This window comes from Pezoporus flaviventris, unplaced genomic scaffold (assembly GCF_033815535.1).
Source record: "Pezoporus flaviventris isolate CSIRO_AGI_PZ_B2104156 unplaced genomic scaffold, CSIRO_AGI_Pfla_v1 ptg000007l, whole genome shotgun sequence".
Lineage (NCBI taxonomy): Eukaryota > Metazoa > Chordata > Aves > Psittaciformes > Psittacidae > Pezoporus > Pezoporus flaviventris.
Genome location: NW_026892555.1, coordinates 20778692 through 20800385, shown reverse-complemented (window position 1 = coordinate 20800385; position 21694 = coordinate 20778692). Strand labels below are relative to the sequence as shown.

Genomic DNA, 21694 nt, shown 5'->3' with positions numbered 1-21694 from the left:
CTAAACCATGTCACCCAAGGCTTCGTCCAACCTGGCCTTGAACACCACCAGGGATGGAGCATTCACAACCTCCCTGGGCAACCCATTCCAGTGCCTCACCACCCTGACAGGAAAGAATTTCCTCCTTATATCCAATCTAAACTTCCCCTGTTTAAGTTTTAACCCGTTACCCCTTGTCCTGTAACTACAGACCCTAACGAAGAGTCCCTCCCCAGCACCTCTATAGGCCCCCTTCAGATACTGGAAGCCTTTTTGCTGAGAATCCTAATCCAAATCAGTGTCTGTTTTTCAGCATCCAGTTATCCATAACAATCATGAACAGTGGTCCTGAGAAGAAAATGCTTTTAGGTGCAAAGACTGAAGACATCCTTTATTCAAGGATGTAAACCATTAGTGTAAACCAGCACCTGTACTGACTTCGCTCAACTCAAGAACATCTTGATTTCCATGACCTTGCCACTCCTGCCCCGGGACCTAGTGAAATCCAGGTTTCCTAACCTGCAGAGCAGCAAAGAGAACACATGCAATCCCAATTACCTGTGCACACAACCTTTGATTTGGTTGCCTGTAAAGCCACTCTGCTTGGGAAAGCAGATGGTGAGTTCAAATTGCCATTAATTTCTGCAGCAGGCTTTTCAGTGCTGCTAAACTCTGAAGTGTTTGCTGTGGTTAGAGTGGAAGGCAGGGAAGGACTGAAGGAATGAAATACCAGAGGAGACAGCAAAATCAGCTTAGTGCTGGGTGGCTGCAGGGCAGTAGAGGATCAGTGTAAGCCTCTGACACATGTGGCAGAATGAAGTGACTGCCAGTGAGTCTGCTCTTTAACACAAGAGAACAGGGCTTTACTGCTACTGAAGAAATGGATTTTTCTCTGTGGTACGTTGTTTTACAGTAGTACTCTAAAAACACATCGATAAATGTGCTAACACACATATTATCTCTTAAGATTAAAAAATCCCCAAACAAGCAAACCACCTTTAAGACATTGGTTAAACAGGTGCCTGTGGTATAGAGTGGGCAATTACTGCTTAAGCAAGAGTGGGAAGAAACCCAACCAACCCAGGGTTTTGTTTTCTTAAACTGTCATGACTGCCTCAGCAGAATTGCCTCACTGTGCTGTTCCACCACAAACGTTTCCAAGTATTTCAGGCTGGTACAGATGCTGGTGCTAGACACACCCACAAAAGCCCGGTACAGAGCTGGAAGAGCCTTTCTTTTCCTCCTTTCTCAGTTTCCACATATGCAAGAGGCTAAAGAACTTCATTCTTACAAAACACAAAGATTAGTTTGGTGAACTCCAGCACACTCACCAAAGACATTACCTCTTATCTGAGGAAACAAGCAGAACTGAGGTGGGCTCTTACTTTCCCTGGTAGGGCCCTAAACTCCTGCAAATAGGTCTTTACATCATCCTTTAGACCTTCTGTTAAACTTTTAATGTCATCTGATTCTTCAGCATTTCTATTGCTAAATACTTTTAGCAATAAAAGTATTTTAGTGCTTAAAGCTATCTCCGAAGCTTCAATGTTTTTGCAGTTGAAATTACATGAAATTACAGTTGTACATTCAATCTCTTATCCTGTATGGATCTGTCTGAACCATCTCCTCCGTAAATTTACCATTCGATTAAAAAATTCTTAATTATAGTCATACACTTCAGGACTGCAAATTCAAGGCTAACCCAGCCTACCTACATCAGGACAGGACTGAACATAAGGCTTGTACAAGCTTAACCTAATGCTTTTGTAGTGAACTGAGAGATTTTAAATAGGGTTCATTTACGCCAGACCGATTTCACCTCTCTAGGTTAGAATTATTTCTTAAATTCACTTCCAAAAACTCTGGTCTAAAAATCTTTGCACAAGGGGAAAAATAAGGGCACTCTTGAATTCTTTTGTGTCAGTTCAGAAAGCATGCTGAAGGGCTTTAAGACTGCAACAACAGGGTCAAAGAACACTGGCATTTTTCCTATAAAACAAGGATTTTGGGGACCCTTCCAGAAAGAACTCACTAGCCCTTTCCTGCAATTCTGTAAAACTCTGACCTTCAAGTACAGCAGCAGGAGCCCATTGGACTGCCATGGATAAGAATCATGCCATCCTCTGCAACAGCTTTGTCCCTTCCTCTCATTGCCAGCCTGCCAGTTTTCCATTGTCTGTAAGAGGAGAACTTGCCATCTTCACTACCTCCTTTCTCCCCTGTATTATCAATTTTGATTAAGGAGCTTACAGAGCCAATTATGGGCTAAACTAAGTGGAAAATGCCTCTCAATTTCTGCAAGTCTGCACAACATATTCCCCTGAAGGAGGGGGGAGGGTTGGAAGGCAAGACAGCAACTGTAAAATAATCTGTCTGTAGATGGCCAACTTCAATGTTATCTGCTAACTTACAGAGTTTTACAACAAAAGCGCTTGTTACTCTGTCTTGATTAGGCATTTAAGTTTTAAGCCTACAAAGCTCTCAGCCTCAATAAGGTCCTGTAGCAAATTGAGCAGCTCACATGCTAGTGTTGGCTCTGCTCACTTTTGCTGCCACTGCTTTTTAGTGACTAACACATAAGCGGACCTGAAGGTCCTATCAGCCCCGAGTGAAGAGAGGGTTATTGCTATGGTCAGTTATATTTCAATTATAAAGTATGGGCAATTATTATTTCAAGGCCAGGTTGGATTAGGCTTTGAGCAACCTGGACTAGTGGAAAGTGTCCCTGCCCATGAGCAGGGAGGTGGAACTAGATGATCTTTAAGGCCCCTTCCAACCCAAACCATTCTATGATTCTATGGTATTGTACACTAGAGCAGATTTAGACCAAGCAGCAGTTTTTTTAAACGAGGGACTCCACCCCCCTTCAACTATATTTTTTAATGTCAAACATAAGGATGAACCAGGAGCTCACCTTTTGCAGGAAGATGATTTCTGGAGCTACTAAAATTGCCAGAATTATTTCTCCATGCACAAAATTTGATAAAACAACACCCAACCCACCCAGTTTTGCATTAGGTCACTGTATGCAGAGCTTAGACACATTACAACTGGAAGTTATGGACAAGATCTCTAGAGTCAAGTAATAAGGAACGTCATTCAATTTCAGATCTCTTTCAAACAGTTTCAAAACTGCTGATTTAAATCACCCCAACTGTATCCTTTTTCAGTAATAATTCAGTAATTTACTTACCAAAGAGCTAGCCAAGACTTTCAGAGTTGCCTCTGACAAGAAGGTTCAGCACATAAAAAAAACCCACAAAATGTACCAAAGTTAAACCAATTGTTCTCTCAATAGCAGATTAAAAAGGAAAAGCTAACAGTAGCCATCCACTTGTTAGGATCCACAGCACTAGAAATCTCCTCCTCAGAGGATTAAGCAGTCCTGTCCACAGAGGAATTTACTGTGTATAGTAACAGTATTTTTGTTACTATGCATTCAGTTCTCAATATATTGCCACCTGGAAGCCTCACCTTTTCTGTTCTAGGAACACCCTGTGTTCTTATACTCACAATAGTGGTATTTCACAACACTGCCTATTGCAGGCAGTCCTTGCTCCTTCACCTCTATCCATACGTGACTGTGCCTCCATCTTGCAGTTCACTGGCCAGCTAAAGACACAGCCAGAGACCTAAGCAAACTGTTCCTTCCACCAAAACCTGCACCATGCACACACGGCCAAATGGGATCGTGTGAAGGTGTGTTACGCAACTCCAATGCAGGCCTTTCACACTTCTTACCAATAATCAAAAAGCAGGGTATTTAAAGGTCAATTTCAAATTTGACAATGACAAGAGCTCAGGTATCATGCTATTCAGGATTTAAAACCCAGATATGGATCTAGCTTTTTGTCTGTTTTAATGCTTAAGTTTGTATTATCAGTAGCAGATGGCTAAATGTAAGTTTAGCTCCAGAAACACACTATAGAGTGGGATTCTAACTTGGCACCCTGAACAAACACCTTATGAGAAGTACACTGTACAAAAGAAACTGCCACAAGTCAGTCAGTGTTTAAGGAATTTTTATTAAACCAAGAATTTTATAATCCAAATTACGTTTCTTTGCTCAGCTATCAATTCTCACTGTCAACTAAAACAGTGGTGATATTCTGAGCTTTTCCACAGTAAAGAATTACAAAATTAAAGAAAGGAATGCTTTAAATTTTTGTACTGTGCTGAAAATTCTTTTCCCCCGGGTTTATAAAACATTAATTTGTATTTTTTATTTTACTATTTTTTTTAGATTTTAAATCAATAAGTAATCTAGGACTAGCACTTGTTTTGCTAGCCCCGGCGTTGCTCTGTACATAAGCTTCAAAGTTTCCTTTCCTTTTTTTAGTTATTTTATATTTTGCAATGTTTTTCTCAATATTTAATAGTTTTTCCATGTTTAGATTTTTTTTTCTTCGGTGAAGCGAAGTTCTAGATTGTAGTCCCGGATCTTTCTGCAAACAAAAACAACGTTGTTAGGCTGTAAATTAAAGCAGCACCTTATGTTTCCTGACATGCCTTCTGCAACGCTAAGCCTAACAGCACTTTGGGGTTTTGCAGTATCAATCACACCAAAGTGATTGATACCATCACACAGCCTCACACAATAGCTACACACAATTAACTTGTTACTGTAAGTAACCTAAGTAACTCTACTCTTAACACCAACATACTAAGGCTCAGCAAATAACTACACCAGCAGTGTAATTTCCAACTACTAAACCCTCATGAAGCATATAGAGTATTGGTCTCAAAGCAGTGTGAAAGTGTCATGGAGAAAGCAAGAAGTGTGGGAAAAACGTAACTCAAATTCTGGCTCCAAAAGGAAAGTTGCAGAAATGAAGACCAAGAAAAAAAAAGGGGCAATTTTAAGTGATCAAATATTAAAGCAGGCATCTTCAATTGATGGCTATAAATATGGGAAGTAAATTCATAGGCAAAACCTAACTAGACTGAACAAAGAATAGACTCCTATATTATCTTTAACTCCACAACATTTTCCCCTTTCAACATTGTGAAGATGCTACCTTTTGCCTCTTCCTGTCATGCAAATTAAGACACTAACCCCACAGGAAGCAGTAAAGAGAATCAGAATTTTAACTGACATCAAAGTTAAATTCACCAAAATGTGAAGTCAAGACAATACGAAGTTTTAATTACTGTATAATTTTACATTTTGGCAAATGTACACAAATTATAGTGTGAATAAGGTACTTCATTTCTAAGGAAAAATAAAGTTGCAGTACCGTTTTAAGCTTACGTCACAAGTTCCTCTGGAACAACAGTATGAATAGCAGCACTTGACAGAACTGCTTGTTTCTGCACACATACCTAGAGCTTATTCCAGCTAAATATGCTGTTAAAACCAATGCTCTAATACCAGCTAAATAGGCAAGACATACCAGTAGCATTTGCTAACCACAAGCTACATAGCTGGACAAGAGGATTTAGTACAATATTTGTTAACAAATGTGACCATAGGTGCCACTTGCTGTAGCTGCAAATGATTCAGAGACTGGAAGCATGCTGCTTGGAAGGCCATGGACTAAGGGCTACTGCCCCAATCAACCTATAAAACCACACTGCTCAGAAAACTTACTTATTAAACACTTGGAACCCCAGTGGGATTATTAACTGCCTTTTGAGCAGCCTCTTTAGCTTGGTGGGCTTGTAGTACGGCTACAGCTTCATCAACCTGTTAAGAAGGAAAATTAATTAAGGGAAGCTTAGTCATTTCTGCATATTTAAGATAATGAAACAGTTTAAATTATATATACAAACAATGCCTGCACTGTTAAAAAGAATGGGATAACATTACAGTTGCAGTTCGTGCTAATTTAAGTCACTGCCACCCCCTGAAAGAGGATATTCTAACTTCTTGCCCTGGGCCACCGTTGCATTGCTGCTACTCTACTGTGCCAGCATAAACAGCTGTTCAATCAGTGTAGACTTAACTGCTGATAGAACTAGAGTGAAGCAGTCCACCTACCTTCGAACGAAGAGACTCAGGAGACTCAAGCATGTGGAGGAGTTCAGAGTTGTCAATCTCCAACAACATCCCAGTGATCTTACCCGCCAAAGTAGGGTGCATGCTTTGAATGAGAGGAAAGAGACGTTCACCTAGAGAGATAAAAGTTAATCTGAGTGACCAATCTCATCGGACAAACAGCCTAGATTCAAGAGAAAGGGAAACAAACACCTGTTCTAGTGATAAAACCAGTTATTCCACATTTTAACAGTGGTAAGACTACTTTGACTACCCGGCTACAAGGCATAGAGAAACATACTGTGTACATACCTAACATCTGCTTTTGTTCTTGTGGAGGGGCAGAAGCCAACATGGAAGCAGTCAAGGGTTCCTGACCTTGCACATGGACAGCAGGCTGCAAATTTAATTTAACACCATTTCAAAATTAAATTCTAGTTCATAATTAGGTGCAGCTTACGATGCCCAATGTTTCACAACTCAACATAAACAATGCTTGTACTGTCAGGCATGGAAGAAATTACAAATAAGCACTTTAATCAAATACAGCTGGTTAGAGCCAAGTGATACTAGAAGTTAGTATCAACCACTTCACCGTGGAGCAGGCACGAACAGAATTCAGGCTAAGGTAGCAAGCAACTGGAAAATATAAAGCAACATGGGATCACATCCTGTCCCAGGTGAACTTGAAATATACTTAAAACCTCAAGGCTCTAATTCTGCTGCCATAACGCAGGGCTTCAATTCTAGAATAACAAAGACAACTCAACCACAAGTGCTCCCACTCACCATATTCCTTTGCAAAAAGCATCATCAAAAGCATGGACCAGTTCCTGAAGTCACATACCTGCTGCATGGCCACCTGTGGCTGTGTGTTAAGATGCTGCTGAGGATTACGAACACCTGCAGCGTATTTGTACTGTGGTACTGTGCGTACAGCAGGAGTAGCTGCAGTAGCTGCTGCTGCAGGACGTGGACCCATGGTTTGTGTTGCTGTATTAGCTGAAAAAAGTAACATAATTCTGTGTATAATTCATTTTTCTACTTAGTCTACGCTTGCAAGTTAAAGAAAAAAAACAAACTAACAAATCAGCCCAAACTGAATACTTAATATACGTACTGCATTATAGATTCATCTCAATTGCTTTGTCAACTGTCATATCACTGGTTGTATCTGCAAACCTCAAAGTTTAGTGGAGGTTACTTTCCAGTCACTTTTCTAATGAACTGCTTTTCCCACATGCTATTGAAAGATCTGTGAGACAACATCCACATTGGTTGAGTATTAACTCAATTTCACTCTAACCTCAAACAACACTTTATTTCCTGAGCAATTTATGTCAACAGCCTAAAAAAGATGCTTTCATGAAGCAGATAGCTAAAAAAAATACTACTGCCTAATACATTCTGAGAGAATTAAGACTCTATTATAATCAATTCCGGTTTATTCAGTGATGTGCAGATTCTGCATAAACGATACCGGCTCACAGTAATCTATGACAAAATAATAAGTGCTAAAATCATGCCATCTCACTATTTCTACATGCAACCTATTAGAACTGCCATAACAATGTTTAGAAATGGCAGCTGTCACGCAGCATTATTGAATTGCATACTAAAAGAAATGCTTCTTGCCAAAGAGATGCGATTACAGCAGCCATCTCTGCTGGGACAATATTTAAAGCAACTACTAATTTACTCATTTAGTAAGAGCCAGGGAGGAGGGAAGTGTTACCACTTGTGATACTGAAGTTATGAATGCTCGAGAGATCGTTCTGAATGAGCAAAATAAAAAGTCTAATACTTGAAGTTTGCATAAATCAAACTCACCAACACGTTGTGCTGACATGACTCGTGGAACTTGTGAAGAAGCTGGTCTCATGGCACTAAATGGTGGCCTAGGTGCTGCTGGGCGGATAGCACCAGGCATGTTTTGGAATGCTATGTTTTAGAAAAAATATACCAAGTTACATGCTGAAACAATGGACATCAAAGAACAGTTCAGAAGTTATATCACTGTCATGACAAAGAAGACTCATCCTATAATGCCGTGAAAACGTATTTAAAGCTCAAAGGTAAATGCTTTGGAGTTTACCACAGTCACTGGGAAGAGGTGAGGAAGTGACTTACGATGAGGTCTGGCACCCTGAGCAGTCCAGCGAGGACTAGGTCTAGCAAGCTGAGCAAGTTGATTAGTAGGGTAGTATGCAGCACGGTTTTGAGTCTGTCAAACAAAAACATTGGGTAACTACATTAGCTTTGAAGGGCATACTGAACAGTCCACCACCTTTCTGCTAGGACATTAGAATGCTGAGATTCTGGACACCTGCTAATAGTTATATTAACTGTTAAATCTAAACAGATTTTATCCACAGAACAAAACGTTCAGTTACTCATCTCCACACATACCTGTGGGATAGCTGCCATGAAGTAACCTGAAGGAGGTGCTGGTTGGTATGGATTGATTACAGGATTAGGTACTGCTCTTACGCTTGCCATTCTCTGCATATACTGGTTGGTGAGATGAGCCTGACGCTCTTCTTTACGCTGGGCTAGAGCTACATATAATGGTTTAGTAGCCACAATTCTACCATTCATTTCTGTGACAGCTTTGGTGGCTTCTTCTGGTGATGAAAAGCATACAAATCCAAATCCTTTGCTGCGGCCACCTTCCATCATGACCTGTCAGCACAAAATTTAGTTTTAAAACAAGAGGATGTTGTATCTACTCAACTTGCATGAGTTTCATTCTTCAGCTCACTAGAAGTGAGCTGCAATTTTTCTACTGAATTGATTTATAAAAAGGAATATAACTGCTTAACTAATCGCTGTTTACTGAATAGAGATTAAAATCTCAATGAAATAATGATAAACATATTACTCCAATGAAGAGATGTCATTTTCTCACATTAATATTAGTACCCAGTTTATTTCAAGAAAGGATGATCATATGCATTTAACCTGAGATGTACAATAATCAAGAAAGCAGGTGTCCACATATATATATAGGGAGAACAGTAGCAGTGATAAATGACTGGGTCACATCTGTTGTCAGTGAAATGAATCACTCTTCCTTGGTGAAGGAAAACGGAAACTGTTCATTTTTAGAGAAAGGATGAGCACCATCTATGAACTTTACCTTTGCACTAGTGATTGTACCAAATGGGGAGAATTCTTTTCGAAGACGCTCATCATCAATCCCATCATCAAGATTTTTCACATAAAGGTTTACACCCTAAAATAAATAAAAAAGGCAAATTATTTTTGAAAGCAAATGACCTGTGTAAAGCTAAAAATATTGTAGAATAAAATTACTCCTCTTGAATTAAAACTGAACCTGGTATCTGGTGATCCTGTCCTGCTTCATCTGTTCAAACTTGCGCTTCAGCTCCGTTTGTCTTTCCACCTTTTTCTGAGCCCGGCCAACATATATTTGTTTCCCATTAAGCTCTTTCCCATTCATCTCATCCACAGCCTTCATTAAAAAACAAGAAGTTAGCAGCGCTTTGTATTCCAGTGTTTTTCAGGCATGCAAAAAAACTACGTAATTCCAATACAAAAAGTTATGTAAGTATTCCAGAAAAACAGCCAATCTATTTAAAATACCACTAGCTGACACAAAATAACCCAAGACTTTCTTGATAAAGTAAAATGGAAATTGCTTTCAGAAGGTCTTCCTTCCAGTTAAAGTGACAAGGGATGCAAAAATCTATTCTGATATGGGAGAAAGAAATAACTCACATAAGGTATGTTAAGCTACAGCTGGTATATATGGCTTTTTTTAAAACTAATTTTTAATTTTTCATTAAGGAAATACTTACAGTATAAAAAATAAACTTTTTCCTCCTTACGTTGTTTTGAGTTACAACTATTAACAGGTGAAAATTCTGGCATAGGTTTATTCAACTGATTTCAAACCAAAAGTCACCAGCTTATTATGTACCTTCCTGATCAAAGCCATTAAATATATATATATATACTAAGATATTAGAATTTTATGTTATCTGAAACATTAAATAGTGATTCTGACTACTATAAGAGAATCGATTCATCAATGAATGTATACAAGACTGAACAATGTAGATGCAAGACAAAAAGGATTTGTTCTAATCTCTTGCTTGTACACTTGCAGTACTGACAAATCACCAAAATGCCTTTTGAAAAGCAAATTTCATCTGCTACCCCAATTCATTCTGTGCTGGGTTTTTCTCTACTGCCGCAGTCAACTGACACATCAAGGCAAACAGCTGACAAAGGATTAAGCTGTACAGCACACTGGCACGTTATAGACACATATACGAATCAAAAGAACCCTTCTTTCAAAGTTACTCTTCACAGTAAAAGCAACATCTTTCTTATAGCTGTGCTAAAGATGCTTCATAGAACTATTAGCTTTCTCGCTGACTTTGCAGTACTTAAGTCTGAAAACACAATCCTTTCTGCCTTGCACAAATGTTTTGTGCAACCAAATTGGATCCACCGATTCATCTGGGTTTTGCAGAGATGTAATAATTTATTATGCTTGTATGTTGCCCAGCATGACAGAGTGCAAATCTTTAGCAAGACCTTTAAGCACACAACTACAATAACTTACTAAATTTTTCAAGATTCCCCATTTCTACACTAGTTCTAGCTGTCTCACAGAGTATCTTGACTTAACAGGCTCCTCAAATCAACTGACATTTGCTCCTAAGAGAGCATTCTAAATGACAGAAACTATGCTAAGTTATTTAGGAAGCTGACACCTGCTTTTTCTGCAGTGTTCTTGACCAATTAAAAGCCCTTAATGAATTCACAGGATTTCAGATCACTTAATGAAACTTATTATTTGGGTCTCAGCTTCAGAACTCCTAAAATGAAGACCAAAAGCTTACTTTTTGGGCATCTTCATGTCTTTCAAAACTAACGAAGCCAAAGCCTTTGGATTTCCCACTCTCATCAGTCATAACTTTCACACTTAGGGCAGGACCTAAAAAGAGAATGAAATACTTACACTTTGCCTACAGAGGATATTCTCACCTTTCCAAAGTCCTGTTTAGAAGTCCTAACATTTAGTTTGTTTCACTCGTATTACAAATTACTCCTGCAGCAATAACAGTATTTAGGAAACAGTACCCATCAATACAAAATCGCTAATTTGCCCTGGTGGTGAACTTCAGCCTTTATGAGGGAAGTCTGCCATGCTGAATTTCTCCCCTACTGTGTTTTCAACCAAAGTGGGGTCAGAATTTCATCTCTACGTTAATTAAATTGGTTTGGCATTAGAAACTATGACATTTAAAAAGCATTAGTAGGGCTTCCATCCTCTGAAATAGATACTGAAAGCTGAAGAGGAAGCCTTTCTGTCAGGTATGTGCTTCACCATTTATTCTGGTGAAAGACCATTCCAGTTCAGCAATTCCAAATAGTTGAAAAATTGCAGTTCACAGACTAAATTGTGACAGACATTAGCAGCTAAATTTGCTACCATTCCAACCACAGACACTTCAATAGTGGAAAGGAATTTCCTGTAAATGCTGCAAACTCATTTGTCATATAACCTGTAGTGAACTCATCGATATATACTAAACCAGAAAATACTTCTATTTGCAACATCAAAATAAAAACTCAAAGACATCCCAAGACATATTCTAGACATCATTTTCAGATTACTGGGAACAATTCCGATGGCAGGATTATATATGCTATTCTGCATATTTAAAATTTTGCAGTGGCTATTACTGCACTTTGAAATTGGAATTAAGTGCCAACAGCCAGCTGATTCCTTGTATTATAAAGAATCCTACTGATAAAATAGAAGCTGAAGTTCACTCGTGTTTATATAAACTTAAGGTTTAAGACATTACCAAACTTGCCAAAGAGTTCCTTAAGTCTTTCATCATCCATGTCTTCTCCAAAATTCTTGATGTAAACATTGGTGAACTCCTTTGCTCTGGCTCCAAGCTCTGCCTCACGTTCCTTGCGAGATTTAAACCTTCCAACAAATCTGGTTGCAGAACAGAATAATGTAGATTAAAGCATGTCTGTCAAGTTTCAAAAATGTACTTTAATCCTCTGCCATAAATATTTTAATCTTAATAGGTTTTGTTGTTCATTATATGCATGAAATTCTTTAGATAAAATATTGACCATAAAACTTCATCAGAAAACCAGTTTCACTATCCATTGCTACATCAGCGTGCATATCGCAGTTACTAGCACAAAAATGCTTTCAAGGCATTGGCAAGATTGTTTACTCTTACAAAACAGCGTTTGATAATAAGAACTGGACAATAGGCGGGTGAAGTGGCTAAAGAGAAATTCTAGGTATCAGCATAATGCCTCTGACATACTAAAACTTAGCAGCCTTAAAGCAGTTGCCATTCTCTCATCCACTGGCTCAGTTTTAAGCAAAGGATATTTAACTAACCCCTTCCACAACTTCCAAGCCTCTAACAAAACAAGATATTTGTTTGTCTGGGGGCTGGTTTGTTTTTTTAAATAGACACAGGTAAATAGCAAACTGGCTGCGAACAGCAAAGGTCAGTTCACACAGAGAAAGCCAGAAGCTGAACCCAGCACTCTGTAACCCAACGAACTGCTCTAGTACAGACGTTATACAGCAACCACTCATTTCTGACTGTAGTAGACTTCTGCTCAAATTTTATTGTACTGTCCAACTTTACAGTTCCAAATATGATAAATCCAATGAAATAGCACACAGTAACTCAGTATTTTCTCAAACTTTGTCAACTTTGCCCCATTTATAGTAATCAAGGGATGGCAAGAATGATAGTGCAATGTGGTGCAGATTTTGACTGTGAGTGAAATACTTTAACTTCTAAAAGCCTAGCCTGAATAGAAATTCAAGGCAAAATCATCTCTTGTGATGTAATTTACCAAAGTTTACATAGATCACGTGCTTTTACGACTACATGCTGACTTTATTTTTTTACTATTTTAAAAAGGTTTAAATTCTATTTAAAGGTAGAATTTGATTAAAAGAATCCACAGTATGCCAGTCAAGAATAAGCAGGACTAACTGTATGGTCTCCCTGTATGTGACTTGATCTATCCATCTCTACATGTAGAAGTAATCCACGATGGTAAGCTGATGCTGATTTCTGTTTTTCTTTTTCCAAACCCTCCCAAGTATTTACAGAGCTATTTTGCAACTATGCCAAATACCATAATGATCCCTCAGGCATAGCTGTGAGGCACATTCATCCCCCTACCCCCAGCCTAGATATCACTAACCAAGTAGCAAATACCTTCCCCCTTAGTATAGAACAGCAATGTTTAAAAAAATTGTGTTTCTGTAAGGTTTATTTTCTACTACTATTCCCTAGATATGCCTATTAATAGACATTCATATAAATACATTAGTGTAACCTGACCACTATTCAGGACTAAGTAACTCTAGAGCTTTAAGTTTCATCCCCAAAAATGGACCATATATCTAACTCACTCTTACAAAGGAAGCATTATTCAGAATATCTGATGGATTGCATTTTATCTCAGACCAGTAAGATCAGAAAACCAGAGAAGTTCCCAGATCCTCATTACAGCATTGGCTTGAGACACAATTTTTTCCTTTAGAGTCAGTTATCGGCCTTTTCTGAACTTATTCTGCCTTTAGAATATGCAGGTGATACAATTCATAGTACTCCTAGCACTACAATTCTAAATTCTCTTCTGAATTAAAGATTTCTAGAACAGCTTGTCTTTTCTAGGTGAGTTTTAAGCATTTATCTGCTGTAAAGTAAATTTCAGTCTGTCGACCCCCAATTACATATATATGTACTTACACTTTGCGGTCGTTAAGCAGCATACCATTCATTTTTTCAATGGCTCTTTCTGCAGCTTCTTGTGTCTCAAAATGTACAAATCCATAACCCTTGGATCCATTTTCATCACATACCACCTATCAAAGAGAAAGCCTGTTGTAAAACCCATGGAAAGTTTCCAGCATGAACTTGAGGTTTTTGTGTTAAACCATTAAACACACCAATAATTTTCAACTCACCTTACAAGACAGGATGTTTCCAAAAGCAGAAAATGTGTCATACAAAGCTTTGTTATCAATTGATTTGTCCAAGTTTTTGATGAAGATGTTTCCTACACCGCTTTTGCGTAGAGATGGATCACGCTGAGACCACATGATGCGCACCGGTTTGCCCTTAATGACATCAAAGTTCATGGTATCCAAAGCTCGTTCAGCTGGAAAAACATCATGAAATTAGTAGGAAGCACGAAATTTATCTTAATGAGCAAACAAACAGCATCTGAAGTACAATTCTTCAGAAAACTTTTACCATTTTAAGTCAAGCACCACCATTTAGATGCAAACCCAAACCCTCCAATGTAAATACACCCCACTGTTTTAAGCAAATAAAAACTGGCAAAAACTCCTCAGCAAAAGCTGCACTCAGGACAGGAAGGAGCACAAGTCAGCTGAACAGGCTGTAGAAATGCTAGTAAGCTAAGGATCAGACTCCACTATGAAAAGACAGCACAGTAACAGGAGAAAATACATTGAGTGATGGCAGTTACAACCTGTTCCATAAGAAGTTTAAACATTTATCTCTGAAAAACAGCAGGCCACTCCCACACCACACAGATGTGTTATCATATCAGTAACAATGCTTTTAGGGGTACGGCTGGTGCCTACATGAGGCCTTTTGAAAACATTAATATAAGAACTCCTAAATCACCAATAACCCTAAACTGACAAAATATCTTTGCTAGGTGGAGTTCAAGCCTGGCTCTTGCAGCTGTTCCACACAACTCCTTCCTTAGTGACAAAAAAAAAAAATATCTGTAATGGATTTCTGGGAAAGGGACAGTTCAAAGAGCTCAATTTTCAAAATCTGAAATGATATGTATATTAAAAGCTATGATGAAATACATACAAGCTCAGTGAAGGAGCAAACATTAAAACAGCAAAAACAATAAACCAGGTTTTGTTACTCCAATTGAGCAGTTTTTAACAGTAGAACTCTGTAATTAACTTTTCAAATCCTGAACTTAAGATCTCAGTATACTTAGATAAGAAGTAGCAAGAGTTCTTCAGTTTTCATATGCCCCTTCAAAGCAACAAGACATGCCTGTAAGGTTTTAAGTCAACAAGCTATTAAGCAATGATCTCCTGCATTAACTCCTTTTTGTCATTCTTCCTGTATGTCTGGAAGAACACTGAAAAAAGTCCCAGTGAATACCTGAAGTCACACCTAAGTCACTTCACTGCAATTTGCATATAGCAGAGCCATATGATGTTAACAAGACTGAAATCAGTTCAGTGTTCGTTTAAAAACCATGTCATTAATTGCTATTCTTAGAAGGACCAAGAGCCAATCTCATTGTGGAAACCCCTATTTTATGTTTTTGCTCTTTAAGTGCTTTTTTTATCTTCATGGTAAAACAAAATCTGCTGTCAGCCTCTGGTTCAGGTGGCACACCCTGCTTTACATCCTTTCCTGCCACATTTTCAGATTACAAGCGCATTTGAAGCTCATTCTCTGAAAGACACCTGTAGAAATTAACAAAACAAACATCTAACATTTGTTTGTGAAAAAATTACCTGTTGATAATACCACCATATTCACACAACAGTAGCAAGTCAACAACCAATTTATGTTGAAGACACAAAAAAATTTAAACATTGCCAGTCTTTTAAATAAGTTAACAAAGCTTTCACAAACTTTAATATAAATTAAGCAGGAGGGAAAAGACAACCTAGATACTGATGAGAAACAAAAAGCATTGGAAGGCTTTACATTACAAACGGGGAAAAAAAAAAACCCAAAGATGGCCGAAAAAGTAAGAACTGTGGATAATCAGGCTAGCTACAGTAGAAACATTGAACACACTGCTACTGCCTTGAAAGTAATTAGAATTATTACTGCCAGCACCTATAAAAGTGCCAGCAACAAACAGTTCATTATTTCCAGAAGCAGTAACAGGACTTCCTTTACTAGAAAAGAGGCTTTTCTAATTCATGCTAATTGCTTCTAGAATAATCCCAACACTCCCTCAAAAATGTGCGTTCCTGGACACATTTCCCAAACATCTGACTCAAAGTTGGTCCCTCCCAGCCTTTGCAAGCATTGCCACTCTTAACTAGCTGCAAGCTTGCACTTAGACCAATGCAGTTCCTCCACAAAGACAAGGACTGCATGGAAACTCGTAACACCTCCCTCACCTCTGCTGTGGAGCAGAAATAGAAGTTTAAAGATTCCTGCTTAGCCAACACCACATCGTCATTCCACTATAGATTTTAATGCATTACTGGAATACATCTGACAACAGGTTTGAGCCAGTCTCATTAAAATTCATAACTAGTAAAACTGGCTTACTTTCATTGCAGTTCAACCAGGAAAGGCTGCATGCTGGCGAGACAATTCCATCCAGCAGTTAACTTGTTACCAAGTGGACACACCTACCCCATGCTGTACTTCTGCTGATTCTGCTGGAGCTTTTACTGAATGAGTCACCAGTTCCCTTTTTAGTTGTGAGCAACTGGACAGTCCACTAAATTTAAAAAAATCACAGGAAATATACACTTAATGCTAAGCTGTGCTGAACATGCACAGCAACAGCTGTAAGATAAGAAACCTCTGGAAACATAACCACTCGAAAAATGTGACGGGAGAGGCACAGTTTCAGATTACTCAAGAATATTTCTAGTTTAGTGATTAAACAAGAGTGGCTGGGTTTTTGCTCCAGACTGTGACTCAAATCTGAAAAGTCACAATTATGAAATGTGTGCATACCTCACCAATGTGTCATCAGGTCTAATGAGGTTTTGGGAGAGCTTTGAGATCTCCGGTTTACAGACAGCTGGTGATGTCAAACACACCTTCAAAGACATTTTTCTAAACCCCAGCTATTTGTTGCTAGCTTTTTAATAAGCATAGCTGGAGATATAGCTAAGAATTAGGCTAAACCAAGAAAAGGCAGCTACTCTGGAATAAAAATAAAACCAGTGTAAGAATAATCCTGCTATTTCACCAATCTCCCTCTTACTTGAAGGTTTCAGTAAATGGATAGAATGATCTATAAAGAAGGAAAAAACATCAAATGCTTTCTAGGTATTTGCCAAGAATATCAAATCATGTTGCAAAAGTATGATCACACAATATCATTTAAGTATATTTTAAACAAATGCTTACGGATACGTGCCAGCTGCAAGTTTGATACAGATGAGAAATGCTTTTAGCTGAACGGGACTAAGTGTACAATAAAATATGTGCACTTCCTGAAGTCTGAAACGTATGTACCAACATTTGGAGTAACAGCATTTTTGTAAGAGGCACATTCTCAAACTCTGAATGCAAGCACTGCTCAGGTGAATAAGCTGCATTTTTTTCCCATATCTGACAAATTACAAAGCAAGTCGCAAATCCTAGGGTTGAACAGGTTGCTCAACTAATGACGATAAAGTTGCCCTTACAGAATTCTGTCATCACTAAGCAGCAGAAGTGTTTGAATCACCATCAATTTCTGCCTTGACATTATCAGAGCACTGATAATATCACTGAACTGTGCTAACCCTTTATTTTTCTTTGAGTAAACTGTACTGCAGTTTTTTATGGAATGAAAGCAAGGTATGTTAAAACAAGCATTCAAATTGTCTCATCCTAAACAATGGCTAGATAAATTAAAAGTTTTCTGAAGTGAGTGAGCTGATAGCAGGTGAAATACCTGCCCATTACAAAGATGAGACAATAACTTTTACCACTTAGATACAGATATCAGTGGTACACCAAAGTCTGATCTGATAATGACTATATAGTGAAGCAAATTTTGCAAGTCAGTTAATCTAACTGCTTGAAAAGCTTGTAATTCAAATACCTCACTTTTATATCCTTGAAAATAAAACCATTATAATAGAAAGTTCTTTACTGTACTTGAAATCAAACATGTTCTAGCTGGTCGCTATGGGGTTTTACTGTTGTTTTGGGGTTTTCTTCCTTTTAATTGTACTCCACAAAACTTAGAATCAGTCACATTTGGTTCTTTTATTGAAGTGCCTCCCAAATGAACAGGCCTGTTTGCCCAACTTAGCACAAACATGACCAGAACTACATGGAAAGTTTCTCTACTGATACCAGCAACACGTTGTGAAAAGCAAGTTTAATAAAGAGTTCACTGTAAAGAGAAATGGATCAGCGTACAGCCTGCCACATGAAGGGCAAGCAAAGGAGGCCCAAGTGACTTCACCCCCTCCCCTACATGTGACAGACATGCCATGGTGTCCTAACATGCTACGCTTTGGCCTATGCTTTGACTGGACATCTGTGGAACTACCAAACCATCCTGGTACGTCCTGCTTCCTTCTTTTTGGCTTCTTAATCACGCATACACACCCAGCTCCAGCGTAGTTATTAAAAGATGCTAATGACTATGATGCTTTCTTCAAGCTAGCCTTCATCCCAGATTCCTCATGCAGCCGCGCACGGACGTGCCCTGCCCGCCTGTGGAAAAGCCGCCCGTACACACACACACGCTCACTCACCCCCACCCCACCCCGCGGCCCGGCCGGGGCAGCTCCACCATGCGGGGGCCCTTCCCCGCCCGTCGCCGGCTTTCGGTTCCCGGCGGCGGAAGCGCCTCCCCCCCATCTCCTCCCCGCCACGAGGCGCGGGCGGCCCGAGGCCGCGTGTCAGCCAGCAGCGGCCCCGCCGCAAACTTCCCCCGCGCGGCGGCAAGTTTGCCCGTCCCGGCAGCGCCAGAGCCCGCTTCGGCAGCGCCGGGATGGGAAAATGGACGCGGGGCGGCGGCGGCCCGGGAGGGGGGTGGGGAAGGAGGGAGGGGGACCGCGCCGAGCCGTGGTGGGGGCGGGGGAGAAACATGGCTCCTCCGCCGGCGGCCGCCCCGGCTAGCCCCACGGCCCGGCCCCCCAGTACTCACCGTCGGCGGGCTGCTGGAAGTTGACATAGGCGTAGCCGAGCGACCGGCGGGTGATCATGTCCCTGCAGACGCGAATGGAGAGGATGGGCCCGGCAGGGCTGAACTTCTCGTAGAGCATGGCCTCCGTCACGTCGGGGTGCAGGTCCCCCACGTAGAGGGAGGCCATAGGGTAGCTGGGGGCGCTGGGGTTCATCCTGCCGCCGTCTCCCGGCGCGGGAGGGCAAGAGGAGGGCGCTGACGAGGCGAGGAGGCCGCGGCGGCCCGGCGGTCCGTGAGGGCTGGGGCCGGCAGTGGCGGCACGAGGGACGGGGGTAGGGGGGGAGCACGCCGAAGGCGGATTCGAAACTTAACGGCTGCGGGAGGCTGCTGCGAGGCGGCGGCGGCGGGTGAAAGGGCGGGAGGGGTCTGGCTCACTCCGTGCCGGGCCTGGCGGAGGTGGCGGCGGCGGCTGTTGTGGCCTCGGCGGGGGTCGGGCTCGCTCGGTGTCTCCTCTCGGCTGCGCCGGGTCCGGGGACTTCGCTTCACCGGGTTATTTTATATCAAACCGGCCGGTTGCAGAAGGTTGTCGGGAGGCGGAAGAAAGGAGGGTTGTTTTTTTTTTTAAAGGTATTTTTTAGGATTTTTGGATTTTTTTTGGCTTTTTATATATTTTTAGTAATAAATGGTGCGGCGGGGCCGGGCCGGCGTGTCCGGGTGTCCGGAGCACACGCACTGCGCACACAGCTCCGACGGCGGCCGGGGGACAAGGGGGAGGCCGCCGCCCCGGCCGCGCGCTATATATACCCGCCCCGCCCCCACCCGCCCCCACCGCGCCGCACGCCACGCACCGGCCGCGCGCACCACGCACGCGCCGGGAGGCGGGGACACGCGCGAGCGCCGGCGCCCCCAGACGTCAGCAGAAGGGGGGGGGGAGGGCAGCAGCAGGGCGCATGCGCCCGCGAGATAGCACGTGTGCGCGAGGCGCACGGGGTGGGGGCCTCAGAACGCGCGTGCGCGCCGAGCGGGTGAGCGGCGGCCGGGCGGGGCGCGGCGCGGGGGAACTGCAGTGCGCGTGCGCCGCGGCTCGTGCCGCCAGTGCGGGCAGCGGTCAGGCGTGAGAGGAAGGTCGCGTGCCGGCCGGAAGAGGAGGGGCCCGGGCAGCCCTCCCACGCGTGCGCACGGAGCGGCTTCCGCCGCGGGGCGGGGCTTGCGGTTCCTCAGCGGGGGTGGGGTTGCGGGGGGCGGGGGGTTGAGTGTGCGGTGCTGCTGCTTCTCGGAGAGCCTGTCTCGCCTTGGTCCGGCTCGGGGGCGGTTAGTGCGCGGGTAAATGCGGGAGCTGTGTGCTCCCGGTCCGCAGCCTCGAGCCTCGGTATCGAAGTTGCTCGCGGGTCACTTGGGCGTTGGTATCGGCACCTCGTGGGGCTGGTGTGCCCCCACCGGTGTGGGGGAGCTTTGCGGGCATCACCGCTGGCTCGCGGGGAGCCCGGCGATGCCGTTACTCCCTTGAGCCGTGCTGATCAAATCTGCACCGCGTCGCTTTGGGGATTTTGCTCAAGAAGCAGTAAAAGGTTGGAGGAAAATCGGAAGTTGCATCTCCAGGAGCTCGTCTTGGCGGAAGCAACGTTTAGGTTTTGCTTTGGTTGTACCTTAAGTTTAATGTCTGTTGTTGCTGTGTTTTGTATTAAACCATTAAAGTTTTGGTTGTACGTTGAATTGGGAATGGGCTGACCATCTCTTTGTAGCTGTGATATGTGTGTAAGGTATCTGCCATTGTTGTTGGGGGAGTGATGTAAGGCTATAATGCCCCGTTACAAACTTGTCAAATGTGTCCTGTTACTTGTGCCATATTAAGTTTTTCAGAGAAGAAGCAGCCCTGTGGAGCTTAGCAAACCCATGATAGGCAGGCTGCTGGGGCAGTTCATTTTTATCGCTTGGTCCTAAAAAAAATGAGGTTTTTCACAAAAAAGGAAAATACTTAACCTATCTTTTCAAATTCTGTGGGATTTTATTACCGACCAATTAAATGTTTCATATTCTCACAAAAGAACAGAAATCAAATATGGTTTGTTCCTGCTAAATAATTCAGTGCCAGGTCTTAGACTTGCAGAAGTTTTGGAGATTACAGCTCTTTCATGTTTAGTGTAGTTTTAATTCTGTATATTTGTTTAGTAGGTTCTTTTTTTGTTTGTCTTACATAGTTTCAACAGAAGAATTACATTTTAGTATCTTGTTCTGTTGTTTTATATTCAGTGCCTTATTTTCCTTTCACTGGCATTTGCCATCTCCATTTTAAACAGAGCTGTAGGAAGGAGTACTTGTAGAATTTTGCTGTCATGTGTAGGGGATTCCTCCTGTATTTGTCAGCTGCTGACTACCTCTGGTTGGAGGTCACCACACCCATGGTGGGACTGGCATCTCCCCATCTGCTTCATGCTGAAGTATCATCATCTTCATTCAACCCCCCACCCCACACTGGTGGCTTAAACCGAGGCACTGGCCGGGATTTGAAGCAGCTGACAAATGAACATGTCTCCTTCTGTGGGCCCTGCCACAGCAATGTCCCACGAGAAAGCAAACAGCCAGAGTCAACAGTACCTTATAGCGAAGTTTGACGTGTTTGTTAAATTTTCAACTATGATTTTTATAGGGGAAAACCCCCTATAATTTAAATACTGGTTTATAATGCCCTCCCTAGGATGTATTATGTACTGTTTCCGCTCTTTCCCTTCCTTACTCCGTTGTGTTCTTCAGCACATCTCCTTTCCCCAGACTGTCCTTTTTCATACTTCTCTGTCACTGGCTCCTGGGCACATTCTTTCATGATTCTTTTTGCCTAGTCATAATCTTGTTCTTTCATGCGAGTTAGGT

The 21694-nt window shown here is 41.7% G+C and overlaps 1 protein-coding gene across 4 annotated transcripts; it reads right to left on the bottom strand.

Moving 5' to 3' along the window:
- Positions 1–3984: 3984 nt before the first annotated feature.
- Positions 3985–19619, bottom strand: PABPC1 (poly(A) binding protein cytoplasmic 1). 4 transcript variants are annotated; one of them, XM_061447977.1, is made up of 15 exons: positions 18848–19618; positions 13962–14155; positions 13744–13859; positions 11812–11942; positions 10831–10925; positions 9294–9431; positions 9096–9191; positions 8366–8638; positions 8087–8180; positions 7787–7897; positions 6804–6958; positions 6269–6353; positions 5960–6090; positions 5570–5665; positions 3985–4424 (listed from the first exon to the last, which is right to left on the bottom strand). In XM_061447977.1, the coding sequence occupies exons 1-14, from the start codon at positions 19038–19040 to the stop codon at positions 5573–5575; spliced, it is 1905 nt and encodes a 634-aa protein (XP_061303961.1). In that variant the 5' UTR covers positions 19041–19618; the 3' UTR covers positions 3985–4424; positions 5570–5572. The 4 variants fall into 4 exon arrangements, with proteins under 4 accessions (XP_061303961.1, XP_061303960.1, XP_061303962.1 ...); XM_061447976.1 differs by having other exon boundaries at positions 11803–11942; positions 18848–19617; XM_061447978.1 differs by lacking the exon at positions 9294–9431 and having other exon boundaries at positions 11803–11942; positions 18848–19619.
- Between the last annotated feature and the right edge of the window lie 2075 nt (positions 19620–21694).